The 27,902-nt window shown below is 39.3% G+C and overlaps 1 protein-coding gene across 1 annotated transcript in view; it reads left to right on the top strand.

Moving 5' to 3' along the window:
- Positions 1-27,902, top strand: part of ZNF608 (zinc finger protein 608) — an 81,349-nt gene that overhangs the window by 35,864 nt on the left and 17,583 nt on the right. The window contains exon 2 of the mRNA XM_009636557.1: positions 619-874. Coding sequence (XP_009634852.1) covers positions 619-874 — 256 coding nt within the window. The remainder of the gene's footprint in view (positions 1-618; positions 875-27,902) is intronic.

Below are 27,902 nucleotides of genomic sequence, written 5' to 3'. Positions count from 1 at the left end.
GATTCTTGTAAAAGTCCTCATCTGTTATTTCAAGTAGAAAGATGTAAATGTTATCTGTAAGCTGTTAGGTGGGTGATCCTAATGTATTTTAAATGATTGGATGACAAGAGATTATATTTGATGCCATATGGATATTAGAATTGTTCCAAGTGGTAATTTCTCTATGATGCACATGAAAAAATGGCATTTATATGTCTTTGTACTGTCTTCATAAATGTTTTTCTTTAAAATAGAAAATGAAGTTCCCAGTTTGCAAAATTAATTTTCATCCACAAATCAGTCTCTGTCAGCGCCAAGAAAAAAGTGGCCTTAATCCTTGTTTTTAAGATTTATTATTTCATACTAGCAGTCTATGACAACAAGGAATAGTTTTGTAGAAACTTAGCAATTTGCCTTGTTTAGCATGATAGATATTTTTGTACTTAATTTTTCATGTGCAGCATTTGGGCTGGTGTCAAAAAAATTAAACTCGCAAGACTGAAATTACCTGTGATACACCAAATCCCTGCATTCACAAATGCACTCTCAGCAAACTGGGCTTTCTCTTTTTTTTTTTTAATTATCTTTTCTTTTAAAATCTCACAGCACCATTATAGTAAGTTTGTCTGTTGTTTTCAGGTTGATCCCCTGTTTACAGTGCCTGCACCTCCACCTCCGATTTCCAGCAGTATCACACCTCAGATTCTGCCTTCCTACTTTTCCCCATCTTCATCCAATATTGCAGCACCAGTCGAGCAGCTTTTGGTACGGACTCGTTCAGTGGGTGTAAATACTTGCGAGGTTGGAGTAGTAACAGAACCTGAATGCCTTGGACCCTGTGAGCCTGGGACCAGCGTGAACTTGGAAGGAATTGTGTGGCATGAAACTGAAGAAGGTAAATTGTTTTTTCCCTTAGGTTTGTCTGTGAGATATGTTAACAAGGAGACCTTGCTGTATCTGCCTGGTGCTAACTAAGGGCTTGCTAGTCTGTTGGGACAGCATTATGTACAATGGCAGTCACAGCTTTATAGCTCAGCTAGTGAGTTTTTCTTTTAAAAACAAATGTCAGGATTTTTATTATTTAAGCAACTGTGTTTTCCAGATGACCTACCATGTAACCCTGGTTAACAATAGAACTGTTTCCTATTGCTATATTGAGAAAAGCGTATGAAGAAACAGCTACTAGAATAGCGTAAATGTGCTGTTTAAATGTACATCATGAGGGAGGTATATGTGATGGCAGTGGATATATGAATAGTTTAGATGAAGACTTGGAAGGCTCAACATTTTGGAATTCAGACACTATGATCAAGAATGCCACCATTATGTAACAATAGAAGCCCCAGAGACCCCGTAGAAATTCAATTTGATGTGATTATTGTTTGCATTTTGGTTCTTTGAAACATGCTTTAAGAGGAAAGCATTCTTGCTTGAAGAGAAGTGTTCCATCTGGTGAAGAAGTGAAACCAGAGTGATTTCTTTAATATCCTTTGAAGGCATTTGGCCAAGTAGGAGGGCTGGAGAGCTTTGGGGAATACTAAACGTTGATTTGCTATGATTTAGAACAAAGTAAGTAGGAAGAGGATTATGCTGTGATATGCAGATTTTTCCATTTTGGTTTTCAAAAGCTCATTATTAAAATACCAGCTTTCTCCTGTTAGTGCTAAAAATACTGCATGTGTACACTACACTGCTGCAATTTTTGGTTTAATACTAGTGGATTTCTCCAGTTACAGCTGCTTGAGAGTCTTCCTGTGATTGTTCTTATGTTTGTTTTGAAGATTATTTAATTTTTAGTGATCTACTTCCCTCAACAGTGAAAACAAGATTATTTACAGAAGGATATAATGAAATAATACAGCAGTGCATTGCTTCATGATAAATCCTGACAACCTTCAGACATACACACAACGGCATTTGGTCCTTTGCAGTGATATATAAGACCTCACCAATGTGCTCTACACTGTCCTCTCAAAAATCAATAGAGAGAGTCAGATTTACTTGCTTTTATATGCTTTCATCCATCCATCTTTCTCTCTATGTATGTCTACAGCAGATTCATAAGGTAGATTGATCCTTTTAGATTGTTTTTAAAGCATGGTATAAATTCTGTTTTAAAATATCCCTGCAGAGATGACTGCCCTTAGCAGTTCCAATCTTCCTTGACTGGCCTGTATTAACCAGAGTTGGAATGTGGGGGTGTTAACTGTGTTGACATGAAAGAGCAGTAGCTGTTAATAGTGTTATTCTTGCTGAATAAACTAAACTTCTGACCCCCACTGAATTTAAGAAGCCTGCCTTGTTAAAGGTTTGGCACCAGAAATGAAGTATGAAAAAAAAGTGCATTCTGGTCAGGATGACATTCCATTTACCAGTTTCTCAGCACTCTACTGGTTTAAAAACTCTTGTTAGTTAAAAGAAATTAATTCCCTTAACCTTTTCCCAGTTTGTCTAAAACAATTTTCTGAAACAACTCGAGTTCAATGACAGCATGCTTGAGTGAAATGGTTTTGAATGTGCCTGTTCTCACAGCTTTGCAAATACTGTTTGGTGACACTACAGATATGAGTGACTACAATAATAGATAAAATGGGATTCTAAAATACTCTAGAAATACAGCTAGAATGCAGATTAAGAGACTGAAGATAATTGATATGATTTCATATTGTATGTTTTGTACTGTGCTCTTTGTGTTTTACTGTTTCAGACTCTGCTGACTGAAGAAAATAACATAAATTTTCCTCTGTCTTTCCCAGTGTTCACAATCAACACTGTATTATGAAAAATGAGTTCTTAATGATAATTTTTGCATGTTAATTAAGTTTTGACGTTTGGGGCACACATATATGTATATATTTAGCTGTTTTCAAATTTGCTGACATGTTCATGAAAGCAGCTATATAGCAGCTTGCATGAAGCCATTTCTGCCAAATTTTAGAAAACAGGGTGCAGATGGGTCTTCTATTTATCTTTAACAGAAGGAAGATGATCAGATACTCATTTTCTCTGGTTATGATTTTGACTTTAATTAGGCCAGAACATGACCTTTCTGAATTTGGTGTAAATCCAGAAAACTCTAATTGAAATCTTTGTAATTGGTGACATCTAAAACCATCTTGATGCTCATAATGACCAACTGAAATACAAATTTCTTTTGTGATGCCCATATGGGTTTTTTTGTATTCACTCCCTTCAGTGCTTTCCAGCATCTAATATATAAACACACATAAAACCTCACATGTGTCTACGTGTATATGTATCTGATAGCTTTTTAACATAAAGCAATTCTAAGAAGCTAAAGTATGAAAATTTCTGACCTTGGCTTGTGTCTTGAGGTACCTGAATTATTTTGTACCTGATTCAGCCACCCTGTAAGATGAGTTGTGAGGTGATGAGAACAGGCTTGTAGGATGTCTACGTGCCCTGTGGCACACGAGAACTATGAACCAAATGTGCTGCTGAGCAGCCTTCATATGCTGCAGCAGCTAGCTGTGGGAATGCAAATACAGAAAGGATGTGGTGATCACAGTTACTCTAATAAGAATAGTAGAGTGAGTAGAGGAAGATGAAATCGGATCATTTACATAGAACTCATTATTAAATGTAATGTATGCTTTATAGTGGAGAAGGCGTATACCTGAGAATTCATGTTTTCAAGGGTTTTGGTATCTGAAATAACTAGTTTTCTTTTAGGAATGTTAAACAAGTAGTCACGTTCTGTTGCATATGTTCTTCAAGGTCAGAAAAACGATGATGTTTGGGTTTATTAGTCATATTTTTTTAAGAGAATCACTCCAGTGCGGTGGAGGGGGGAGCAGCATTGGATTTCAGACAAAACTGTGGCAGATCAAAGAGAGTGTTGTTACTACAGCTCTTTTCATTTATTCCACGCCAATCTATTCCGTTGACTTGATCAGCAGATTTAATAAGTCAGACCGTTTTTTCCCAGAGTGTTTCAATCTTACAACGTGTAGAGGGAAGCTGGCATCTGAAGTCTGTCACATTTTATTACAGGGCTTTGTAACTAACCATAGCTGGTTACTCATATAATTGACTGAGACTGCTGGTTATCACGTGGGCAAGTCTCAGTTGCGCTACTAAGTTGTGTAGTGTTTAATTTCTGCGTATGTATGCAGTACGCATTTTCATCTGCATAACCTTTTTTGGACATGACTCGATAATGTGTCCAAAGTGGTGTTAATGGCTGTAGAAAAGAATTCTGAAGGAACTAGTTGAGGCTACCCCTTACTAGTGGAATGAGAAATGGTTACGGGCAAGTCAACCTAAAAGTTGGCAGCTGATGTGGATATTTGACACCAGAAACCACCATCCAGTTACAGTAAGAATCCTTCACAGAAAGCAGCTTGGTAGTGTTACTGAAGTGTATTTTTTTGTTTGCTTGGTTTGTCTGATACTCTGGGAAACGGCTGCTAAAAGTCTGTATTTCTGTACTGAGAAATAAGATTTATCTAGAATCAGGTACTTGCTAAATAGTGTAATTATCTTCTGGGAAAACAGTTTCAAAGAGAGCAGTAATTGTTTCTTACTGCCTGGAGGAAACAAAAATGACCCAGAAAAAAGGGAAACCACCAACCAACTTTCTAAATTGCTTAGAGCTTGCTTTTTTGTTTAGTTTCTCACACACAGTTGCCCTGGGTCATGTCCTGTTTTTGGTTCTGCATCTAGTAGTAGAGTCTGCCTTCAGATGTGGGAAGCACTAGTTCTGATGATGTCTTGTTTGCTTGAAAACTGTGTAGGAGACAGCCATCCGTCACCTCGCTGCTTTTGTGTGCGGAACAAGCTGTCTACTCGCGGCCTTGGAGTCCTCTCATTGCTGCACTGACATTCTTCCTCTTTGTGCAGTTTGGGTACAACTTGTTGTTGTTCAGTAGCAGACAGTGGGGAAGTGAGTTGGATTTTTTAAAGTGTCCTCTTACCAGGGTTAGTTTGTTGATTTTTATAACTTGAGACTTAAGTTGTCACATGTAAGAAATAATAACCTGTTGGATCTCAGAAATCTGATGGGATCATCTCCAGGGTATTCCAAATTTATCCTAGTATCAGTTCTGACAGTATCTTACAGAAATTTTCGGAAAGGAAAATGCTTAGGTGACGAAGAGGCATGCTGGTACTTGCTGTGTGGGGGTTTCCCAGCCTGCCACGTTTGCAATTAATATGCATAGATGTTGTTTTGAAAACATACCTGTTCCACAGAGCTGACGTGGAATTCCTCCCTGCCTTACTATGTGGTGTTAGTTCTGCAAAAACTATTTTCAAAGAACGGTCTGTTTTAAGTGTCTTTGGTTATATATCTGTGTTTGTACATGTGTGTGTAAGTAAGGGTGTGTATGTGTCTACAGAAATAGAAGAAGGAGAAGTAGTCTGACTGCCTCTGATTCCCCTCAGCAATTTCTGTGGTTTAACAACCACATTTTCCTACTTTCACAAATACAAAGGCATGATGAAACAACGAAACTTGCAATATTGAAAGCTGTGTCAAATATGTAAGTAAACAAATGCAGAAATTAGATACTTTTAAAAAAGAACGTTGGAATAATTCATAGTAGTTCAGGTAACATGATTAAATCACACTGTTGTCTTGAGCTCAGGCAAGGTTTCTAGAGAGAGGTAATATCCTTTATTAAACCGGGCGATACAATAGTAAAAACCAGGTAAGCTTTCAGATTGGGTGCGTTTATATTCTGTCCTTTCTGTGTGATGTAGACCATTGACTTGCTGGGTGGAGGAAGCAGCGGTTTGGTATTGTTAACCATAATACTCAGTTCAGAATTGAAAGACAGTGGGTATTTTCATAGGAGAGAAGCATAAGGATGCCCATTGCTTAAAAATCAGGCTTTGTTGTATCCATGTTACAGAGAAGTGGTTTGTGGAGAAAATAGATAGGGGGTTCTGGCCAGCTACATTAACAGAACACCTAAAATGCAGCCATTTTTTACTGTCATGGGAGTCATCTGCTGACCAGTATGAATGTCGGCCAGTATCAAAATGTCATCTGTTTGGAAAAAGCCTATATGTGTGTTTATATTTTGAGATGCTATGTTTTATTTTTCCTCTTTCTACTGTCTGTGATATCAGACCCAGTAAATCAATGGATTTAAGGAGGCGTGAGATAGGTGATTCTTTGTAGACCTCAACTGTATCATTGTGTTATCTAAGGCACTTGGAGCCGATAGGTAGTACCTGTTACATAGAAACTTGTAGCAAAAGAGAAATGGGCTGTATCTCAGGGTGGGAAGCCACAGGCTTGCATAAAAATGTTTGTGGTTTATGGAAGCTCTACCTGTTTTACAAAAGGACCTTGGGAGGTTCTACTTTGGGATGTACACAAGACTGTGTGAGAAGAGTTTCAAAAAGAGTTTATGTGCTTGGTTAGGGACATAGATACTGACATAGTCCTGTAATTGGATTCTGCAGTGTTTCTCACACATTTGTATGAAGCAACGGTGCTGGCCAGTTTTAGAGGCAAGGAGTGGGCTAGATGGGCTGCTAGGTCAAAGCCAGTATGTCAGTAATTTAATTTTGATATATTTTATTGCTGTAACACAAAATGTTTGTGCTGAGAGAACCAAAAATGAAACTGATTTTGACTGAGTCATAGAAATCATTTAGGTTGGAAAAGAACTTCGAGATCATCAAGTCAAACTGTTAACCTAACCCTGCCATCCCATCACTAAACCATGTCCCTAAACACCTCATCTGTCCGTCTTTTAAATACCTCCAGGGGTGGGGACTCGACTACTTCCCTGGGCAGCCTTTTCCAATGCTTGACAACCCTTTCAGTAAAGAAATTTGTCCTAATGTCCAATCTAAACCTCCCCTGGTGCAACTTGAAGCCATTTCCCCTCATCCTATCGCCCCTTACCTGGGAGAAGAGACCGACCCCCACCTCGCTACAGCCTCCTGTCAGGCAGTTGTAGAGGGCGATCAGGTCTCCCCTCAGCCTTCTCTTCTCCAGACTAAACAACCCCAGTTCCCTCAGCTGCTCCTCATAAGACACTGTCACACAGAACCTTCAATTTCCCAGTTAGACAACTACTTGTAGTCTATTTGATAGTTCTCATCTAAAATAAATGAAGCAAATAGAATATTAGAGCCATACTTTCATGTATCCACAGAAGCCCCTTAAAATAATTTTAAACCATTAGGACTGGCTGTTATGAACCAGGTGTACATGGTTGAGTTGATGTGGTTTTAATGAGTTGCCATGAATCAGCTGGGCTACGATAACCAAACCTTTGCAGGCTCTTTGTTCACAGCAAACAGTAGATAAATCATGTCAGTATAAACCTTCTCAGTGAAGGAGAAATGCAAAATAGGTTCTGGATGTTCCCTGCTGGAAGAGCTGTATGTCAGGTGGGAGATATTTTGACCTCCTTGAGTTTAATCTCATTCTTTTACAAAGCACTCCTTTTTTCAGAGATGTCCAGTTAGTCATTCATTTAAACAGTAATTTAAGTTTAAAGCTGTTTGTGTAGGTGATGTAAAGCATCACAGATTAGTGAAGATCTGTAACAGAAAAAAACTGTTTAAAAAAAGAGGTGAAAACAGAACTGCTACTGATTTCCTGGCTTTCTTAACGCAGTGGAAAAGTCAAGCTAGCTCATCACCCCTTCCATTCCTTCCCAACATCATTGCTTCAGAAGAATTTTGAAGACTGCGACCACCACTGGAAGAAAAGCACGTAGGAAATTTGTGTAAAGATGCTGTTAAATGTTAAATTTGGTATTTAAATGCCAGCGTTCCTCCTTGAACATAAACACATCGCTGAGTCTAACTAGTGGTAGTCATACAAGTTTGTTTAGAGAGGCTGCACATCTCTGTTGCATTGGAGGGATCCGTGATTTGTTTACTGCCTCGTGCTTGTGTTGTTGCTTCACTCTTACAGATACAGACGTAATGCTAAGCAGAGCATAGCCACAGTACAGTTGCAGTAACTGACCAAAAATGTCCAAAGTGTCTTATTTAGCCAGGGTGGTAATGGCCAGCCTATCTAAAGAGACCTGGGAAATGCCACATTTTACAGCTCAGTGAGAAGACTGGGTGCAGCTCTCTTGGTATAATCCAAAGCAGAGAATGAAAAAACTTAACAAATTCCAGACAGTGCTTACATAAAAAGCTGTATATTGCCAGACAGCTACAGAGGAAGACTCCCTGCGCTGCTTGTACATACATAGAAAATTATCCCTTTTACAAACAAGCATATGGGGGCAGGGAGGGTGCATGGAAAAAGGAAGGAGGATAATTGAGATTGGAAACATTTGCTTGGAGCTATTTGAATGTGAAACTGAGCCTGCTCAAGCAGTGAGGTTATGAACGCTGAAGGAGTTGCTTTAAGAAAAGCAAGAGTTTTGAGCATTTACTGCTCAAAAGCAAAATCTCAATAGCAGCAGATTGCTTGGAAGTGAGACCATTCCAGTACAAAATGCTTGCAACATGTGGTGTTTGGATTTGTAGATAGCAGGGGGGAGAGATGACTGCTAATGAAGAAAGTGTGTATGCGTGCAAGTGTTTTCTTACTAAATAAATACCACTGGAGTAAGGAATGAAAGCACAACTGAAATGGTATCTTTAACTGATGTGGTTCAGGGATTAAACCACTTGAAGATGTTCTCAGAGTCACTCTAATTTCGTACATAGTTTAACTAGTTAGGACAAGCTGTGGTCTTCCAGTTTTGTTACACTCCTAAGTATTGCTGGTCTGCTCCAGTGGTGAATGAAAGGTTCTCTTGGTTGCTGGACTGTATGTTTTCACTAATACAGATTAATATCAATTTAATAAAATAATATTTTTTTCCTGCATTTCAGGCTATGTAGCAGAAAGCTGCTTTTGGCATTGGGATTAACTTGACTGTATAAGATCCGTGGCTGGCCAAATATCCAGCTTTTCACTTTTTTAGAATCAGTGGAAACTTCCATTTTGTCACCCTGAGGTCATAGTCATAATTCTTCCCAGTTATAACTGATGTGGTAGTAACTAGCTACTAGTATGGAACTCTTGGTGACAAGAGGCAATCCAAAAAGCAGAAGGAAAACCTCATTTTAAACATTTTGAACAGTGAAGAGTTCTTTGGCCTTCAGGGTTACTAAAAGATTACAGCTTATATTTTTGTTCTAAAAGAGGGAGACTGGAAAGGTAGACTTTGAGGGTGAAGACAAAGAATATCAAAAAAGAAAAGCTCAAGGGAAATAGCTTTCTTGATTTAGAATGAAAAACTAGGTCTAGATTTATTAAAGTTAGTGTTGCAATGGAAACCACAATTGGGGTTTATCAATTTTATATCCCCAAATGCCATGAGATTTAAGGGGAAAAAAACCTCAAAAACATCTGGGATAAAAACCCAAAGGGCCAGTATTAGAGCACTTTGCTTAATTCTGTTTATTTATGGGGTTGGGGTTTTTTGCTTGGGTTTTGGGGTTTTTTTGGTTTTTTTTAAGGAGTATCAACTAAAGCAGAAACACTTTCATGTCCCATCAAAATTCACACTGGTTTGTATTTACTCACTGCAAATTTAAATCTCAAAGAAATTTTAAGGGAATATAGCGATGGAAATAAAAGGCCATAGAGTTAATTTTTAAGGGCAGAATTTAGTACCCTTGTTAAAGATTTAATCACAATAAAAAAGAATATTTAAGAAAAGCCTTCTTTTCCCCTACTCTTTTGTTTGTTTGTTTTAATAGACATCAGTTACTTGTTAAGCTTAGTTGGGAAGTCTACTAGGGCTTTGCTTGGGGTGGTATTTTAATGTATTCAAGCCATACTGTTTTGTCTGAGTTTTGTTGTTTCTGTATGATCATTAACAAGCAGATCAGGCCATTTGCTTTTTCTCTAGTGACTTAGCCAATAGTATAAAGACCTCCATTAATAAAATGGCACTGAAGTTAGTTGTCAGTAGATGGCAAGTCTGTAGCCGGTCCCTAACACTGAGGACAAGTGTTGTGGAGAATCGGTTTCAAGCGGGGGCTTCCAGATCAATCTTCAATTAATCTAGAGGTGGGTTTTTTTTTCCCTCAGTCACTTAAAACTTCTGCATTTAAGTAGGTTGAAACAATTATGTTTTACTGCCTGTTTACTTTCCCCTACAGTGACTGAACCTGTACTTCTTAACCTTGCATTCGCACAGAGCTGGCTTTTGTGGATCTTTTAAAGCCTGAGGCTATGTGACCCCCTCTAGTTGGGAGATTTAGAAACAGAAAGAAGAGTCTCAGGTTTCACTGAAGAAGCTGTTTTCCTTAGGGAAGAGATAAGCTGATGCCAACTTTTAGCCGAGTATGACTTCTAGTGTGTGTTACAGATTTAAAAAAAAAAAGTTTACTTTTTAGGTTATCCTCTACAATTTTATTAAAATCCTGAAAGTTATGACTGTAGGTTCTGTGGTTTCTGAGAAAGTTTTGCAATGAATTAGTGTTTACTTCTTGAGAAATTTTGTTCAGACCACTACCAGTGGCAGTGATGCCAGCACAAGTTTGTCTGCATCCAAGCCAGTTTCACCTGGAAGAACCGCTGCCTATTTGTAGACTTCATTTAGCTTCAGAGTAAGAAGCATCACTGGTTACAAGCCTGAACAATTTTAAAAAAAACAACAAACCAACCACAAACCAAAATTGTTGCTCCGTTGCAACAATTCCCAGCTAGAGACCTGTATTTAGAGGTGATAGAACCTGAGCTAAGGCCAGTGGAAGCTGCTAATCTTTGTTACTTAATGAAAATCAGATCATTTTTTTTGGATTCTGGAAGAGAGGATGACATTTCAGCACAGTTTGCACACACTTGAAAAAGCCTTTCATTTTTTCCATTGTTGTATAAAGGAAAGAAAAATTTTTCCTTGGTAGTCATATAAAAATTAAGAATTAAGGATTTTTAAGCACATCAGACTGGTGTGACTCTTTAAGTGGCAGTATAGTCTAGTTCTTTGGCAGTAGCCAATTTTGGAGCGCTTTCAACGTCGCTGGTTTTTAGCAAACCCCAGCTAGGCCCCATTTCTTCCAGAGTGGAGGGGCCACTTAAGATGGGCATGGAAGATCCTGGTTTTGAAACAGAAGTGACACGGTAGTTTGTTTCTCATTAAACTGGCTAGTCAGGGTTTGTTAGAAACAGATTGAGCTGGGAAAGTGTTCAAACGCAGTTCTGATGGGGAGAGAAAAGGCGGCAGTGAAGTTGTCCTCGCGAGTGCTGGAGGAAGGCTGAGGGGTCTCCACAGCGCGGAGGGGTCTCCGGCCCAGGAGCGCGGAGGCATTCCTTGAGCCGCACGCGTTTTCTCCCAGGCTAGCTCTTTCAGAAACCTCCTGCAACAGACCTTCACATCTGATTTGAGAGTTGTCTCCCAGGTTTTGTGGGGGAGTGTGTGTGTGTCCCATGAGCTGCACGGAGTGGTTTCCGTGCATTTTCCTTTCTCCAGCACTTGAAGGTCTGAGGGCCTCAACCGCAGCGCTCTTACACCCAGGTGCGGCTTTTTGCTGACCAGGGAAACTGCAGATGCCAGCAGAGGTGAAACGGAGTTTGAATGACTACACCCCCCCTGCAAACACCTTCCTATCAGCAGTGGGAACAAAGTTGTGTAGCATTTTAGTAATTTATTTCACAATACCCAGTCTGGAGGTTTTTCGACAAGAACTGACATGCGGTTTCTCCCTCAGATGAAGATTAAAGGTGGCACAGAGGTTCAAATTTACCAACTGACGGTGCCTTTTTATGAAACATGAACCAGAGGGCTAACGCCATTTCTTCTTATCTTGATTTTGCCCACACAAGTGGCATATGAAATTAGTAAAAATAGAGTGGGGGGGGAGAGACTCCTGAGGGGTGGGAGTAAATCTGTGCTTGGTTTTGCCTCGAGGCAGTGGGTGGTGATTGGGTTACAAATGGTTCTGTTGGTCGAGACAAGCAAGTGACAGGAAATAACTTAGAGAAAATGTTTTTGTATCCCCAAAGCGTTATCTTCAAGGAGCACAGTTAGTAATGCTGTTGTGAAAAGAAACCTCCATTTGGACAGACAGCTTGATGCAGGCAAAGCTGCTAATTTGTTTTCAGCTTCAAGGAGATTTAGAGTCTTTGCATCCTTGGCAGAACACACGATGTAATTGTTTCCCGTCTCCTTAATCTTCAGTCTAGCTGCATTGGCTTAGTGTAGCTAGGAAAGGCTGGAATGTTGACTGAATTAGCTGTACCGGATAGCTTCTCCTAACAGGCGAGGAGAAGTTACGTCGGGACTTTTCTGGCTTTCTAGTATGTGAGGAGAACACTTGCTGTTCTTTTCATGATTACATCTAGTTGCAGAAACCCTTTTGGGCAGAAAGGAAAATAAATTGTTGGGTATGAAAAGGAGGTGACAGAATTAATGTTCTTACACTGGCAACGTTACTCAGTTATTAGGGGCTCTCTGTAAATAACAGCTTTGCTTTCATCTATTTTCTGCCTCTTTCTTCCACAAAAGTAATTTTGTAACCCTACAATTTTTAAATACTTTAAAAAACCTAACTGTGCACCGGGAGATTTGTTTGCATTCCTATTATTCAGTTTGGCAATGTTTGTGGGCAGCAGCTGCTTACACTTTTGGAATATGTGCCATTAACATACCACTAGTATAAACCTAGCTCAATTCACCAAAAATACAATCTTCAGAGAAGGGATATGGCATATCATTGAGCAATTAAATTATTTAGTCAATCCAGTGGTTAAGCTTGGGTCAGCTTTGAAGGGCAAATTTCATTGCTGGGATACATTCTTGGCTATGAATGAATGCATGAATAATCTTTCTTTAAACCTTAAGATGCACAATAGACACAATAACTCTTGAGTTGAACTCTTGAGAGTGGGCTGATTTATGGGCAGCAGTTGAAAGTGCTCCTAGTTAAATTATTTTTTCATCTGTGAAGTAGAAACCTGTAGTATATTAATTACTGTATACCACTGCAATGGTAGACAGACAAAAGCTGTCTTTGCTATGGGTTTTTAATTTATAGATTAAACGAAAAAGTAATGATTTTGACATGGTACACTGCCATAAACTGGGAATCACTTCCCAGAGCTCCAGCAGACAAATAGCTGAAGGTGTTATTGACCTCAACTGCTCAGCCAGTTGATCTGTGTAAGTTACCTCCCATTTAGCAGAGGCAATAGCAGGGATTGTGTGTGCTCCTCAGTGCCAGCAAGTTCACAAACCTGCGTAAGGCAGTGCTAGTTTAATTTACATTAAAGCTGTGATTGCAGGTGACCAAGGATCTGACACACATTTGTTTCTACCCTCCCTGCTCCAGGGGCTGTTAGCCTCAAGCAAAGAGCTGGGGCAGATGTACAGGAGGGGGTGGAATCACCCACTACATCAAGATTTGGCCAAGTTTATCTGCTGGAGGGCGTCGTTTGCTAGAAGGATCAAGAGAGCTGTTTTCTGATCAGCAATAGTGGCTTGGCGCAGCACCTTTCCCATACTGGAGGAGGAGGAGGAGGGAACTGTTCTTGTCCCAATACCCATTTCTGAGCCTTTGTGTCCGCATTGCACAGTAGTAGGAGGTTTACTGATTGTCATAAGGCATTCTGCATTATTAAAATTGTGTCATGGAAGTTGTTTTTTAGGCAGTTCTGAGAATTAGTTGCAGAAGGAGCAATTTTATTTTATTTTCTTTCAGTTAACAGGCCAAGCAGATGGGAAAGCAGACCTGGAGTAGTTTTGCTGGCTGGCTGCCACGATTCTGTAAATTTTGATTTGTGTGGATATGTAACAGTTTTATTTTTCCCTTTTTGGAAATGTATGCCTGTAAGTCTTTGGGAAATTAATCGTTGGTTTCCTGTGAAATGTGCACTTGTAAAACAAATGTTGTAGCAATGTGCCATGCAGACCCTGTGTTGTGTCAATTAGGAAGTGTGACATCAGCAAACTCCATAGGCTGTCAAAGGCTAAAGCACTTTTCAAAGCATCATTCCTTCACAGCTCTCCAGAGAAAGGATTAAAAAATGACAGAAATTTGAACTGCAGCTCAGTACAGTTTTATTGTTTGCCTTTGCCACTCAAAAGGCAGAAGGTTTGTAATTCTACCCAAATGAGATTTTTAATGCCATTTGACCTTACGCTGTTTTGTATTTGAAATTAACAAGGCATTCAAATATGCAGAATCTGTATTAACAGCTAAGTGTGAGTTGATCAAAACTTGGGAATCTTAAATTTAACATTCCACAGGGGGAAATATGAAAAATCATGTTTCACCCTTGGTCTGTCTCCCCTTCACTTCTTGCTACTCCCTGCACCTCCACACCAGAACAACCTGCAAGAAAAGAGTTACTTAAGCATTCATTAACTGTGGTATTGAAGATGACATCGCCACTAATTACACGCCAAGAGAGCTACATTTAACAGTAAAAAAATGCTAGGGATTTAAGCATATGACTGACAGCCTGGGTCATAGTTCTTTTTTTGTAGCTTTTTCCCTGGAAGTTTAAAGAACTCAGATTCTCACTGTTCAGCATTTGAATCTTCGAGATCAAAAGGCCTTTCCTTCAAAGAGTTTCATGTTGTTATTTAAATGGTAATTGGCTCTATCCTCAGTTTGACTGTGAGCATTTTAACTTTAGCAGGTTTGGGATTTTCATTATTTTCAGTTCTGTGCTTCTAATGGAGGAGGTGATTTGGGGAATGACAGTGATTAATTGCAAATTTGGAAGCTAGTTACTAGTGACAAGGGTTGATAACTTTTGGGAAGGCACATACACTATTTGAGCAACGTGTGTTTCATAATGATTTTGCTGCTGTAATAATCCGTCTCTTCTTTACTGGTGACTTTTACACCTGGAGTAGTCCCTTACTGACAGGTGAATGTTTCTGTGTAATGTAGACTGTGAAGTAGACATAAATTATGGGATTTGTTAAACTATTTGCCCGCGAACTTTCGGTTCAGTACAGTACTTGCTGGAGAGGAGGTCATGGCCACAAAACTCTGACCCCCAGGGAAGCACTGCTTGAAGAGCAGTAATCTCTGGTGATTACTTTCTACTGTAATCTTCAGTACTTTCTGGTGTAGAAAAAGTTATGGTCCCATGATATTCTGGGGACCCAACATTTTGCTTTAATTCCTGTTTGCTCCTTGCTGAATTGGACTTCAGTTCCTCTCTTGTAAAGTCTGTTACTTTCAGCTGTCAGTGTGATGAAGAAATACGAAAACTGCTATCCTTGTTATCCAGGAAAGGCTAAAATATTTGCACAAACAAATGTATTGCTATATGATATTGCTATCATTGAAGTCAGTAAAATGCTGTTGAAGAGCACTGAAGAGCATAATGAGACACAGTTATATTTCCTTTGCTTGGTGGCTTGGTTTTCATTCTACTGAATAGAGGGAGAGAAAAAAAAACCAAAAGACCCTCAGGTATAATTGCCGCTAAAGTGGCTAAGCTGTATTCAGGATTAAAATGTCTTCATGCTAAACATGAAACAAGAACCTGCAGGCCTGGGTCAGAGAAGGAAACAGGTGAATGTGACAGTTCTCAAAATGCAACAATTTGATCAAATGTGTAAGGGAAAGTTTTTTTTAAGAGGCATCCAAGGAGTCTACAGAGGAATCTTTGTACTGGTGATGTTGCACCAAGGACTGCATTAAGAACCTCTGGTGTTTCCTAATAACGCGAGAGGTATCTTCCCATTCACGTGTTTGTTTTCTACCAGCTTTAGACCACCCAGCATCACATCTAACCTGCAGCCTCTTTTTTCCTGCAGTCTCTTTCCTCCCCTCCCTCAAACGTATGGTGCATGTGTATTCATGTTTTTGCTTTCTGTTCACGGAGGTATCCAGCTGGGAAAATATAGTGTGTACAATTCTCTCTGCCTTCAACTGACATTTCTCATAAATTGCAACAGAAACACTGCTATCAGCAGCTTAATAGCAGGTAGAATACAGCTCTACATATCAAGTCTCAGCAGGACACAGAAACTATGGTTACCAAATTTCCAAAGAGAAAGGGTTGGGAGGGAGACTTTTTATATAAGAATAACTGGGGAGAGGGGGTGAGAAACATTTAAAATGGATTCATTGAAAGCTGCCTTTTTTGAAAAAAAGGCTTATAGAGGCTGACTCAGTGGCTTCAGCATTCGCTTTTTGCTGAATTGTTGTTTTAGAAGACCTCACAAGAGGTTTCTATTATAAGCAGTGCAAAAAAAGCAGTGCAACAGTCTTGCCTCTTTGGTCCTTAAAAAACCCTACCCTCCACACCCATTCCTTGAAATACTTTTGAAAAATACGTCATACTTAACTGCTGCTGTAGTATAAGGTGTTTATGACAAAAAGTCTGGGTCAGCTACAGTGCATTTATGCAGGAAATACAGGTTTGGAGGATATAGACTAGTAAATAGCATTATGTTCCTAATCACAGGATTTAATAAGTTTCCATTTTGCCCCCCAGCTCTATTTAAACCCAAATCTTGACTGAAGAAGGTCAGCATAGGTTAGAAAATAACCTCACAGCATATGTTAGAAAATATATCACAATACTGAAATGAATTAATTGATTTAGGATTTTTTTTGTTTCTTTTGGGGGCTTTTTTGTTTGGCTGGTTTGGGGAGGGTATTAAGTCAGAGGAGACCTTGTTTATCACAGGTCTGTTCTTTCTGGCCATGGCAGAAAGGACAGGAAATAATGATCTTAAGTTGTGGCAAGAGAGATTCAAGTGAGACATTAGAAAAGCATTTCTAACAGCAAGGATAATGAGGCTGTGGAGTAGGCTGTCTAGCAGCTTGTGGAGTCTTCCGTTAGATGAAAATCCAGGCAAATATTTTTCAGGATAGACGCTGATACTGCTTTCAGAAGTAGCAGGGGTAGACTGGACACCTTCTTGAGGTCCTCTCAGCCCTATAGTTCAGTGTTTCTAAGAGCAGGATAGTTCATAATTGATTTGGCTGGGTTTTTTACTTCTCACATGGGGATTTCCTAGGAAATTAGGCCACGGTGTGTCACCTTCTTTAATTTTTTTTTTTAGATTTAAAATTAGTTGAACAGCATTACTGAAATATTTAAAAATGGCAGTAAAAAGGAAATTGTGCTGCCTAAACCAGGGCTGTATATAAATTATAGCAGACAGCTATTAATCAAGGGCTCATGGGAACCAAATATGGAACAGAGAACAACTCTCTTATGGACAGCCTAGTAATGAAGAGACCAACTGTTGAATCTGTACAGCTGAAGGAAAAAGAAGTAGAGTGTGCAGGTACTCTTTGCTGGAAAGTTACCCCTGTGCTTGGCTTAAGCTTTAATTTTTCATACCAATACCTAGCTAGTAAATATCTCATAATTTTGAAGGACTCTTCTCCAGTAACCTTTGCTTTTCTGTAATGTAATCTTTTAAAGCTGTCTTATGAGGAATGAGGGAAGGCAGCGTTATAAACATAGCACAGCATATTGAGATCCAAGAATACCGTTGAGTCTGACTGAGGCACATAAATAACACTAATCTTCCTTCTGTGAGGACAGCTGTTGGTTTCAGTTTAGAGAGTAATAAAGATATACTGCTCTTCTCCTTCAGTTTTTAAAACTATTTTCAATGGAATATTTTTCCAGCAGTAAATGTGTATTAGCATTTTTGTTTGTTTCTTTGAGGGGTATTGGTTGTATGCTGAGTTTTGCTTGGAAGGAAGAAAAAAAAAAATGTCTTCAAGGTCTCAAAGATATGGCCAGGTATATTTTATTTATGGCGTCTATAAGACAGTTGACAGCCAGCCATAAAGAGGCAGAATTCCCCTCTTAGTCTTTCCACTTTTCTCATTCTTTCCTCATTATTTCCTACCACCTATTGGTAATAGTATTTAAGATTTTCCTAGCTCTGTGTTGTTTTCCCTATAGCTGACTTTCCTGTGACAGAGAAAGAGTAATAGTGAGCTTTACCAACAATGTTCTTCTTGATTTCATCGTTCATTTGGGTTCTTTCTGCAGTCTTCCTTGCACTCCTGAAGTGTTATGAAATCTAAAGATCTCATATGAATTTCTCAGTTGGTCAGCCATATAGTGTTGTTAAAGAACAGTCTTTAACCATTTGAATATGTAACCATGAACCTTTTTGCCAGTGAGCAGCTGTCTTGCCAAATACATTACAATTCTCTCTGTCTAGAATCAATAAAAGAAAGAGATGTTTTCTCATGGACAACAAGAGAAAACACCACACTTCTCCAGAATTATTTTATGTAGATAGTTTACAAATCTCCCATTGAGGGAGCCTTGAAGTAAAGAGATCTTCAGCCAGTAACAACCTTACTTTCGATTGTGCCTGCTACATTCTCTATACAAGACAGGTGAGATGGTAGAATCAGAAACAAGTGTAAAGCAGTTGTATCTAGACAAAAAATCATCCTTTATTTCTGCAGCAGCTATCATTGTGAATATCTGAAATCCAGAGCAGTTTGGAAGGTTCTGTATGCAATAACTTTGCTTTCAAAAACAAGACCAAAATTGACTCAAATCTTTTTGGAAGCATTCTGCCTTGACTATCAAGGGACTTCTAATTATGTAGGTGGGAAATCGTTTGGAGAGAAGAAATTATCTTTGTACTCTCTGAATGTTTCCAATAGTCTCCTGTCAGGTAGAGCCTCCTATCCAGAGATGCCTATAGGCTCCTTTTCAGCAATTCCCAAATGTACTAGAAGTGGATATATTTAAACCCCTAAAGACAGACATGTCAGAAACAAAAATAGGTTTTAATTTTTCTAACACAGTGGGTGTTAATCTGTGAAATTTAAAAGTACCTGACGTAAAACTCAGTGGCTGCCATTTTGCATGGAATAATTTCTGAGCTACCTAAAAGGCTAGCTACTGAAAGAATCAGCTGCAGTCTTTTGGTTTAAGGATGTTTTGCCAGTGAGCAACTGACTTGCAAATACATTGCAGAAAAACTCTCCAGTTTTTCAAGTTTACCAGATTTGCCTTTTGTCATTTGTCATCTGAAATACTGAGTCATGTCTTTTTACTAGTCTATAGGTGATTAAAAATAGTACAAAAATTTCTTTTCAGAAGAAACAAACTTGTTGAAAGGTTGTTAAATTCATCACTGTTTAGGAAATACAGATTTTTTTTCATGAGTGTGCTTGTACAGTCAGGATTCTATTGGTGTAAACAAAATGTCTGTATAAATAGTCTTTATGAACTCTTCGGTCAAGTTTGCATTTCTGATGGACCAAATTCAGATTCTGGTGTTCTCAGAAATAGTTCTCTTGTCACTAAACAGTTTTATCAAGAGGGGAAATAAATGGCCTTTTCAGAGGAGAGAAGCAAAAAGTAAAATGAGTTTGCAACACTTAAGTTAGAATGGGTCTGTTGGGCAACAGAGAATCTTTGCCCAAGAGGTTTTTTCGTAGTGTCCCTTCAGTTTGGAAAACCTTCAAATGAAACTGTAAAAGTAGCAGCTTTCTACCAGCCTACTAATCCTGTCAGCTGGAAGGAGGCCACAAAAACCTAACGTGGGTTTCCTTTGGTGTAGCTCTAGAGTATCCTCAAGCCTTCTTCCTTGGAATCTGATTCAGTTCACCAAGGAGCCTTTTTATCTGCCTATCCCCAAAAGGTTTCCTGCTAAAAAGAGGTTGTTTCTGATTGTGTGTAGTACATTGGACTCTGCAAAGAAAAAAGAAGGCTTTATGTAAGAAAGTTGCTAACTGGTTCTCTACAAATGTTTTCCATGGAAATTGATTAAAAACCTAGTTTGGTGTCTTTTTTTGAGTAGTCTGGTAGCTATTTAGGTGGTTTCAGAACTTTGTTAAGAAGAATATATCCGTCCCTGTTATTAAATACGCAGTCCTCAAATCTCCACTGGTGTTCTGGAAAACATCCCCTTACCTATGGTTGAAAGTCCTACTTTGTTCAGTTCCTAAAAGAGGCAGGAAGACCTCCATGTTCTTGTGTCACTGAACAGTTAAAACAAACTTATGGTCTTATCTTGATCTCCAATACTCTTTTCTGTCTCTGTCACAGAGGAGGGTCCATGAGAAAGAAACCCAGCCTCTGTACTCTAAGTAATGAGTTGACTGAAATGCCCCCAAATCATCAGCAGAACCTCTGAACACAGTGAAACTGTGAGGAAAAGGTGCCACAGCCTCGGCTGCCTTCTGGGCGAGGAGAGAGGCTTCTGCCAAAGATTTGAGAAAGGCAGCCAACTGTCATTCCTTTCACACCTTCCCGAAGTGTTACCAACTTCTTGTTGTGGCATCTGTTGCTACTGCATTTGGTTGTCTACTGCTCAGAGATGTGGTCCATCACCGGGAACCCATGGGTGGAGACATATGGAGGTCTGACCTTTTCCCCATTGGCACCCTTTCTCTGTCAGCGCCGCCTTCTTTTCCTGATGAAATGCTATGACTCTCTGTGATTCTACTCCTTCCTTCCCTCTAAGCGGCCTTACTCTGCTGGTGAATATTGCACAGAAGGTATAATGGAGACAAAAAACACAGCATTGTTTTTGCTAATGAATTTTGTGGTTTCAGATGGTCATCTTCAGGCAATCTTGTGTCCTGAAACACAAAGACAACTCTTTACAAGGCAGGTAGGTGAGTTAAAAGATGGTAACAACTACGCAAATAGTGTGGAGGACCAAGAGCAAGGGAGCGGCCTTTCCATGCAGTTGTCTCCCAGCCTACAGGAGGGTGAATATCCACCCCAGTGAGCCCCCACGATCTCAAGGGGTATAAGAAAAAAACGCATTGGCTAAACCGGACCGCATTCACACTGCGGGACCTAGATTTTATATGGGTTTGATGCATCACACTGGTATTTTTCGGAAGGGGAGGTCCATGTGAGAGGTATGTAGATTATTCCATGTAGTATAATGATGGCATCATTTCACTTGGCTTCCTTCCTGACAGAAACCATTAGCTGTAGCGGATTAGCTGCTGTCTGAGCGGAAGTTGCTCTGACAAAGATGATCATGTAAGGAGGGAGCTGTAGTTTTGTATTAGGAGAGAGGTCAGGAAATTAATGCATTGGAGGATTTGAAGAGGAAGAACAAAACACTCCCAGAAGCCTTCCTTTTGTGGCCTGTCAGAAGCAGCTTTCTTCATGTGGCCAGAGAAGACATAAATGACAATAAAACATGCAGTGAAGAGTTGTACTTAATCTGACTAAATATTATGCATAAAGTCCTTATCAGTCTTTTCTGCTCCTGCTGTTGCAGGCACATATTCTCAGACATTCAGTACATTTCCCCCTCCCTCCCTTTCACTCCTATTCAGTGGTTGTAGAAATTTAAATTAGCTGACATTTTCAGTATCATAAATAGAGGATTAAGGGTGATACTAGTATGATCTGGTGACAGTTACCCTAGCTCAGACATGCCATTTCTTTCGGGTTTTTTCCCCGTCAGTTACACTATATTACTAAGCACAATTCACAGTGCAGTGGCAATTGAGTTCACAAACACTGTCACCACAAAGATGGGAAATTAAAATGTTCCTTGCCAAACTTTATAAAGAAGTTGCGGGTGAGGACTGGAAGTCAGAATTAGGCTCTCAGGGCTTTCAGTCCGTGTGTGGTGCCCTCTCCAGCACGAGCCTGCGTAACAGAATGGAGGGAAGAATTTTCCTCATTAATTCATGTGACAAGGAAGTGAAACAAACCACACAGCTTGTACTACAAAGTTTTTATTGCTTCATAAATTTTACTGAGATAGAAATTAACCAGTTTCCTCTGCGTTTTAAACAGAGTCAGTTTGTGTTTATTGACACAGGGGAAGCTCATCTGTGTTCAAGAATAGATCTGTTTTCTGTTAGAAAAGGCTGCACTTCAGAGGTATTTTTAATGCTATCATGTATTAACTTGACAGACCATGCTTAAGAGTCTGTGGTTTGGGATTTCTTAATTTAACAGCAACAGTTTTTCTACCTGATCGGTTTTGTGATAAGCGGTGAAGTATCAAGAACGAGGTATCAAATTATAAGGAAACCACTGCGAGATGCAGCAGACGTGCCAAAGTCAAGAAATGTTTTTATGCATTTCCAAAAACTTTTCAGCACTGCGTCCACATTAGGGCTGCTGCCATGTTTACTGAAACATTTGAAAAATGTTTTCCTGCTCATTTAGGGAGGAACATAAGCATGGGTGTGTGACATCGTGGCAAACATACTCAAGAATGTACTCCGTTTAAGCTGTAGTATTCATTAAGGGGTTTAAGCTGCCCTAAAACATACGGAACAGACACAGCTTTATTTGGGCGCTTCAATGCAGACAGGTCCGTATTTGAAATGGAAGCTTAATGAGCTGTGACTATCTGAAAAATGAAAATGTATAGGCAGAGCCTAAGCGTCACCCATTTTTTTTTTCTATTTTTACAATAATGATTGTACAAGATGGGATTTGCATCTCTGAGCAATGAGTTAAACACTTCCAAATCTCCTTGAAATCAATTTCGTGTGATCACGCATGCAGATTGAAAACCATGACTTTGAGATTTACGTTCTGTGAATAAAATTTACGTTCCCTGAAAAGCAAAGAAGGCTGTCATTTCATGCTTCCTAACCTTCATTGTCTATTTCCCTTCGGTACACACAAGCCCAGCGCGCCTGCGCACAGTCTGGAGGAACAGCTTTCTGCTCTGTCAATTTTGCTTTATAAAAGCCCTGTTTTCTTTATTGCCTTTATCTATTACATCTGTAAAATTTATTTAAGCAATGACAAATTCCTCTTTTGGGCCTGGAGTCTAAAAGAATAACTACTGTCAGGCTATTGGTAAAAGATTTGTTGGATATGACTGTTCATTAAATTGCAAGGATCTGTGGGTGAGGCTAGCTGTCTGAAGCTGCTGTGAGTAGGTGGGTTATGGGCTGTACTTAGTGAATATACATCATCAGAGAGACAAATGTGCTTCAGCAGCCTCTTGTTTTGTTCAACTAAAATGGGTGTTGATTTTGGAAAGCTCAGCAAAATCACTGTCGTTTTTCTAAATCAGATAGCATTCAGCCTACAGAGCACCCGTGAAAAAGAGCATTTAGGTTAAATATAGCAGCATTACTTCTCAGCTTTGGAAGTTGACGAGAATAGCATTACGTTTATTTCCCTTAAAAAAAAAAAATGCCTGAACTGAATTCAGTGCCTGTGAGTGAGAGCTAATTGGCAGCGCTGTAAACAGGAATCCTTCTGCGCTGCAAGTGTGCAGTCCAGGGCACTGCAGCGCTTACTGCTTCACGCTGCTTTCCCAGTTTTATGTCCCCGGAGGGACAAGGAATTTAATGTTGCACGCATCGTTACTATTTTTAAGAAAGGAAATAAAAGAATATTCATAAGGATAAAAGCTTGAGTTACTAATACTGTGCCTGTTTGATCCACGGTAGCTACATAAATAAATTGAAAGGCCTGCTGTATTTTTAATTTTTATTATGCTACTCCAGCACTACCAGTGCTTACTGCTGTTTATTCAGGTGTCCACCTAAATAACTGTGAAACTTCATCTTCAGCAGAATCTGAAAACAAGCTCTTTGATGGACTACAAATTATGAGTTCTTCTCATTCTTCTGGGCGTAAATACGCTTTCAGCTGAAAGCCAGGGAGGGAGGAGAATCCTTCATTTGAAACAAGCTTTTAGTCTGCACTTGATCTCCTCTGGTTTTGTATGAAAAGCCACATTGGGCTGAATGACAGCTGAAAAGGCAAGCTGCTATCAGGGGATTTAGCAGAAGGAAGCTACTGTTCTTTCAGCCAGCACCTTCCCAGAAAGCTCTCTGAATCTCTTACCAGTTCAGTCCAATTGTGAAGTCGGTGCACTAACAAACATGTGGATGAAACAGTTTAATTGAAAGTACCCCTCACTGTCTTAGTACTGATACTTCGGCTTAAGAAAGTAAATAGATATTCACTTCTGGCTATCAATTTCTATTCTGTAATTTAAAATTAGAGTATCCTTTCCTAAAAGCTGAAGTTATAATGGAAAAATCGTCTAAAGCTACGGCTAAGTTAATTAAAAGAAAAAAAAAAGAGCCACTCTTCTCCTTCTGTTTCTTCAATATCTAGGGAAACTGATCTCTGAAGTTACCACAGTTGGTTTCCGCTAGTTGATGACAAGTTCCATTCCTATCAAAACAAATCCTTGAAAAACTGCTTTTCTTTTTTTGTTCCGGTTTTAACTTTGGTAAATAGGAAAAAAGACATAGAAGACTTTGCCAACTGTAAAATCTAGTCATGTTATAATGCAACGTTAAAATTCTTACAAAGAAAAGGGTTTCTATGCATTTGGTGACAGCACATTATGACTCTGTAAATGACCTGTTGGTGCTAATAAGATTTATACACACAACAGAAGGGATACACGGTTGTTTAAAAAACAATAGTAATAATTAAGGGTGAATATTTTCAAAGACAAGTCAGTATTCTTCTGTGTCAGACACGTTGGAGTCCCACTTAAATGCACTTCAGACCTCAGGAGAATGCTAGGGAAAAATAATGACATCATGATTAGTTCTGAAAGTGTTTTTCCACTTTGAGCACAATGCAATATTGACCTTGAAATATCACAGAGTGACTAAAGAAGAACATACCCATTTGTTCACAGTTAGCATGGCACGATTCCATGAGGGATATTTTTGATCAAATCAGTTTTGGTCACTGGTTTTCTAACACCCAAGTTACATTACAGAACATACCAACATTTGTATGACAGTTCTGTGGGACTGAAAGCCTTTCCGTTCTTGGTATGTGCATAAAATTATCTTAGGAAATCTTTCTTAATATGTAAAGATGATGAGTCTAGCTCTTTGACTGTTACACCTTTCTTTCATAGATGTGTCTAAGGGCTGATCTTTGTTACTGATGATTATTAGCAATTAGGAATGTGTTACTTTCAGGGAAAAGGCTTTGGGGCCATTATTGTACAGCTCAGAGTCAATAAACTCTGAGCTGCTCATAATAGCCTTTCTTTCTCATTGAAGCCTTGGACTTGCCCTAACTTCATCAGAGCAGAGGAAGAAAGAATAATGTGAACAATAGGAGCCATGGAGTTTGACTTAGGCCTAATGTGAGGAGGCTGTAAAAGCTGTCACAGAGCTTGATTGATTGGGTCTGGGGCTGCAGTCCTCAGTGCAAAGCAATAATGTTCCTGCCTCTTGTGAGAGGGCTGGATGTGCCACCTGGGGTCAGAGCTTATCAGCCTCGGGGGCCAATGCTTCAGATGAGGCCAAAGTGCAGTCCATAATTTATACAGAAATTTGTGTGTAGATTCTGGAGTAAAGCAAGCTTTATCCCGATATTATTTGTCTGACCAAGGAAAGAATTAAGTCATGTCTGAAAGTCCAGCCTCTTTTTTTTTCTTCTACTGACGTGGGAAAACAGTCTCCTAACACTGAAATATGTTGTAATTTAATGAGGGAGGGCATGCCTATGATGATCCTTTGAGGGATGTTTCACTGCCAAAGGAGATGTGGAGATTTTTAACTGATTTTATTAGGATTCCTGGAACCCTAAGATTTTACTAACATTTTATGCAATGCTGGTCTGTCCTCAGTATCTAAATAGTTTTGTTTCTAAAGCTATGAGGGTCAAAGGTTGATCAGCTCTAGTGCATGAAGAAGCCAAGAAGAGCTGTAGTAGTGGCATAGATCACAGCAGATCAGGGAAAACTAGCCATGCTCTTATTAATAAGTGGAGAAACTGGGATAGCCAGCACAAAGGACTCTTACAGGAAAATTGCCCAGCCAGTCGCTGGCAATGGAAGAGAAGCCTAGCAGAAAGTGGACTGATCACTAGTGGGAAATTGGTTTGCTGGTAGCTTGCCTTTGCGTTGCATCAGTATTGACGAACAGGTGGAATAAGCCAACGGGTTAACTATATGTTTCAGTGGTTCACCTACTTGGGAGGTAATTAAAACAGAAGGAAGAAAATCAAATCACGGTGAACTGCTCTGCAGAACTCTGATGCCTATTGAAGTTGGTTAGTTGGTAAGTAGCTCACTTTTGTTCTGTCCCAGCAAAATGACTACTTTGCTTCAGTAGATGCTAACAAAAGCCCTTTTACTTTTCTTCTGCTTAAGGAGAACACAATTAGTCATAGTTCATTAGGCTTGTTTACAAATCAGAACTGGTATCTTAAGTGTGTTACTGAAATACTTGTACCTGTTGCGGGCATCTTTTTCCCCACTAAAATACAAGAATTTTGTAACAGGAAGGACAGCACTGCCTACTCTTTTTTTAAGGAAAAGAACTAGTTTGTGGGATAAGAGCCGTAAAAATTATGTAGCACTTAGCCTTGGCAATGCATAGTATTTGTGTCGAGGTTTTCAAATCTGGAACAGGGAGTTTCAAGCATAGTTTTCATTTTAATCTGTTAACTATAGCAATAAAAGAGCTTACAATAAAGTTACTCCAAATCCTAAACTGAAGCAATTGGATAGGAAGAGGAGCCTCAGACGTGTAAGGTTCTTGTTAGCATTTCGTAGACAGAGGAAAAAGTGGAATGGTGGGCATCACCATACTATAGTTGATCAATTCCTTTCCAGTGCATGGGTGGGAAAGAGGTAGAAGAGACAGAACTTCCGATTTACAGTTGCAGTATTCATAGGACACTAATGTATATCCCATGCTTGGCTATACACCACTTTTAGATTTAGATATAATTTTACTGTGAAGTTTCATGGTAGGACATTACTGTATTGAGATCTTAGTAGAGTTTACCACCACAAACACAAAAGATGTGGCCTTGAAAGTGCCACAAAGGGAATGAAAGAAGAGATACTTGCCTACCGTTAGCTGTATTAAGAAATCCTGAGGGAGTTCTGCTAAATACATCCCAAATGGGTTTTTTTCCCCTCCCTTTTGTCTTGGATGTGTGTGTCTCAGGTGTTTACTTACCCTTTTCCCAGGCTGAGGACAATGAAGTCTTCATGAAGTAAGTGAAGCTTAATGGGGGGGGGGGAGGGAGAGAGAGAGAGAGATGTAAAATGCAGTTCAGTAGATTTCAGTGTTTTCAGCCACTGCTTTAAATTGCTATTTTATATTCCAGTGAGTGGAATAATAGAGAAGTTATCATGTCTAGTAACTGCAGTTGGCCTTTGTAAAGAATGGCTTGTTAGGAGGCTTTATGATTTACTGAGGCCACAGCTGGCTGCCAGCAGAGCTACAGGAATGTGTTCTCTCTTGGGCCTGGTAGCTAGAGATGAAAAGGATCCAAAGCTGGCACAAAAGCAAATAAATGCTTTGACTTTAAATAAAGCATCATAATTTATAAGAGGCTCTGCTTCTCAATCCCAATGAGGTACATGGATCAGCAGCAGCTCTTTGAGGTTGAGCAGAATTGTCTGCCTGGCTTGACTGCAATTCTGGTATCTGCAGTCTACAGATTTGGAAGCATTTTCATGGTTTGGGCTTGGAATTGTTTCTTTATCCGTGCTGTTTCTTTGCCACGAATTCTCGTTCTTCTGTCTTCCATTCCTTTATGTTTCATTAGCTTCTCTACTGTTTGATAAATAATTGTACCACTGTTTGCACCTGGCAGCTCTTTATCATGATGTAGAGCTCTTTATCATGATGTAGAGCGCTGGGGAACTAATCATCAAAAGACACCTGAAGGTTTATAGGTGCATTTTGTCATCTGTTATTTGCTTGGTTTTTACTCCCCAAGTGAACGTTCCTACAGTAGCAGAGTTCAGAGCTGGGACACAAACTTCTGTTGAGATATCCTAATACTCACCTTAGGAAGAAAAGCAAAAATGTATGAGCTCCTGAAGCAGGTTTTTTTGGTGTTTTTGTGTTTTGTTTTTTTTTTTTTTTGTTAAACAGATACACATAGATATGCATACGCACATAAATTTATATCAGCTTCCCCATTTCTGCAGCTGTTTCTTAACTGTCTGCTGATGAAAACAGTATTTCTGTGGTCTGGTGTCTGAGATGAAGAATAGCAATGAGGCAGATAATTATTAAAGGAACTCCTAAATGCTTGTCAGGGTGAGAAAAAATGGTTTTGGTTT

Source organism: Egretta garzetta, unplaced genomic scaffold (genome assembly GCF_000687185.1).
Source record: "Egretta garzetta isolate BGI_Z169 unplaced genomic scaffold, ASM68718v1 scaffold473, whole genome shotgun sequence".
NCBI classification, from domain to species: domain Eukaryota; kingdom Metazoa; phylum Chordata; class Aves; order Pelecaniformes; family Ardeidae; genus Egretta; species Egretta garzetta.
This window is presented reverse-complemented; position numbering and strand designations above follow the sequence as displayed.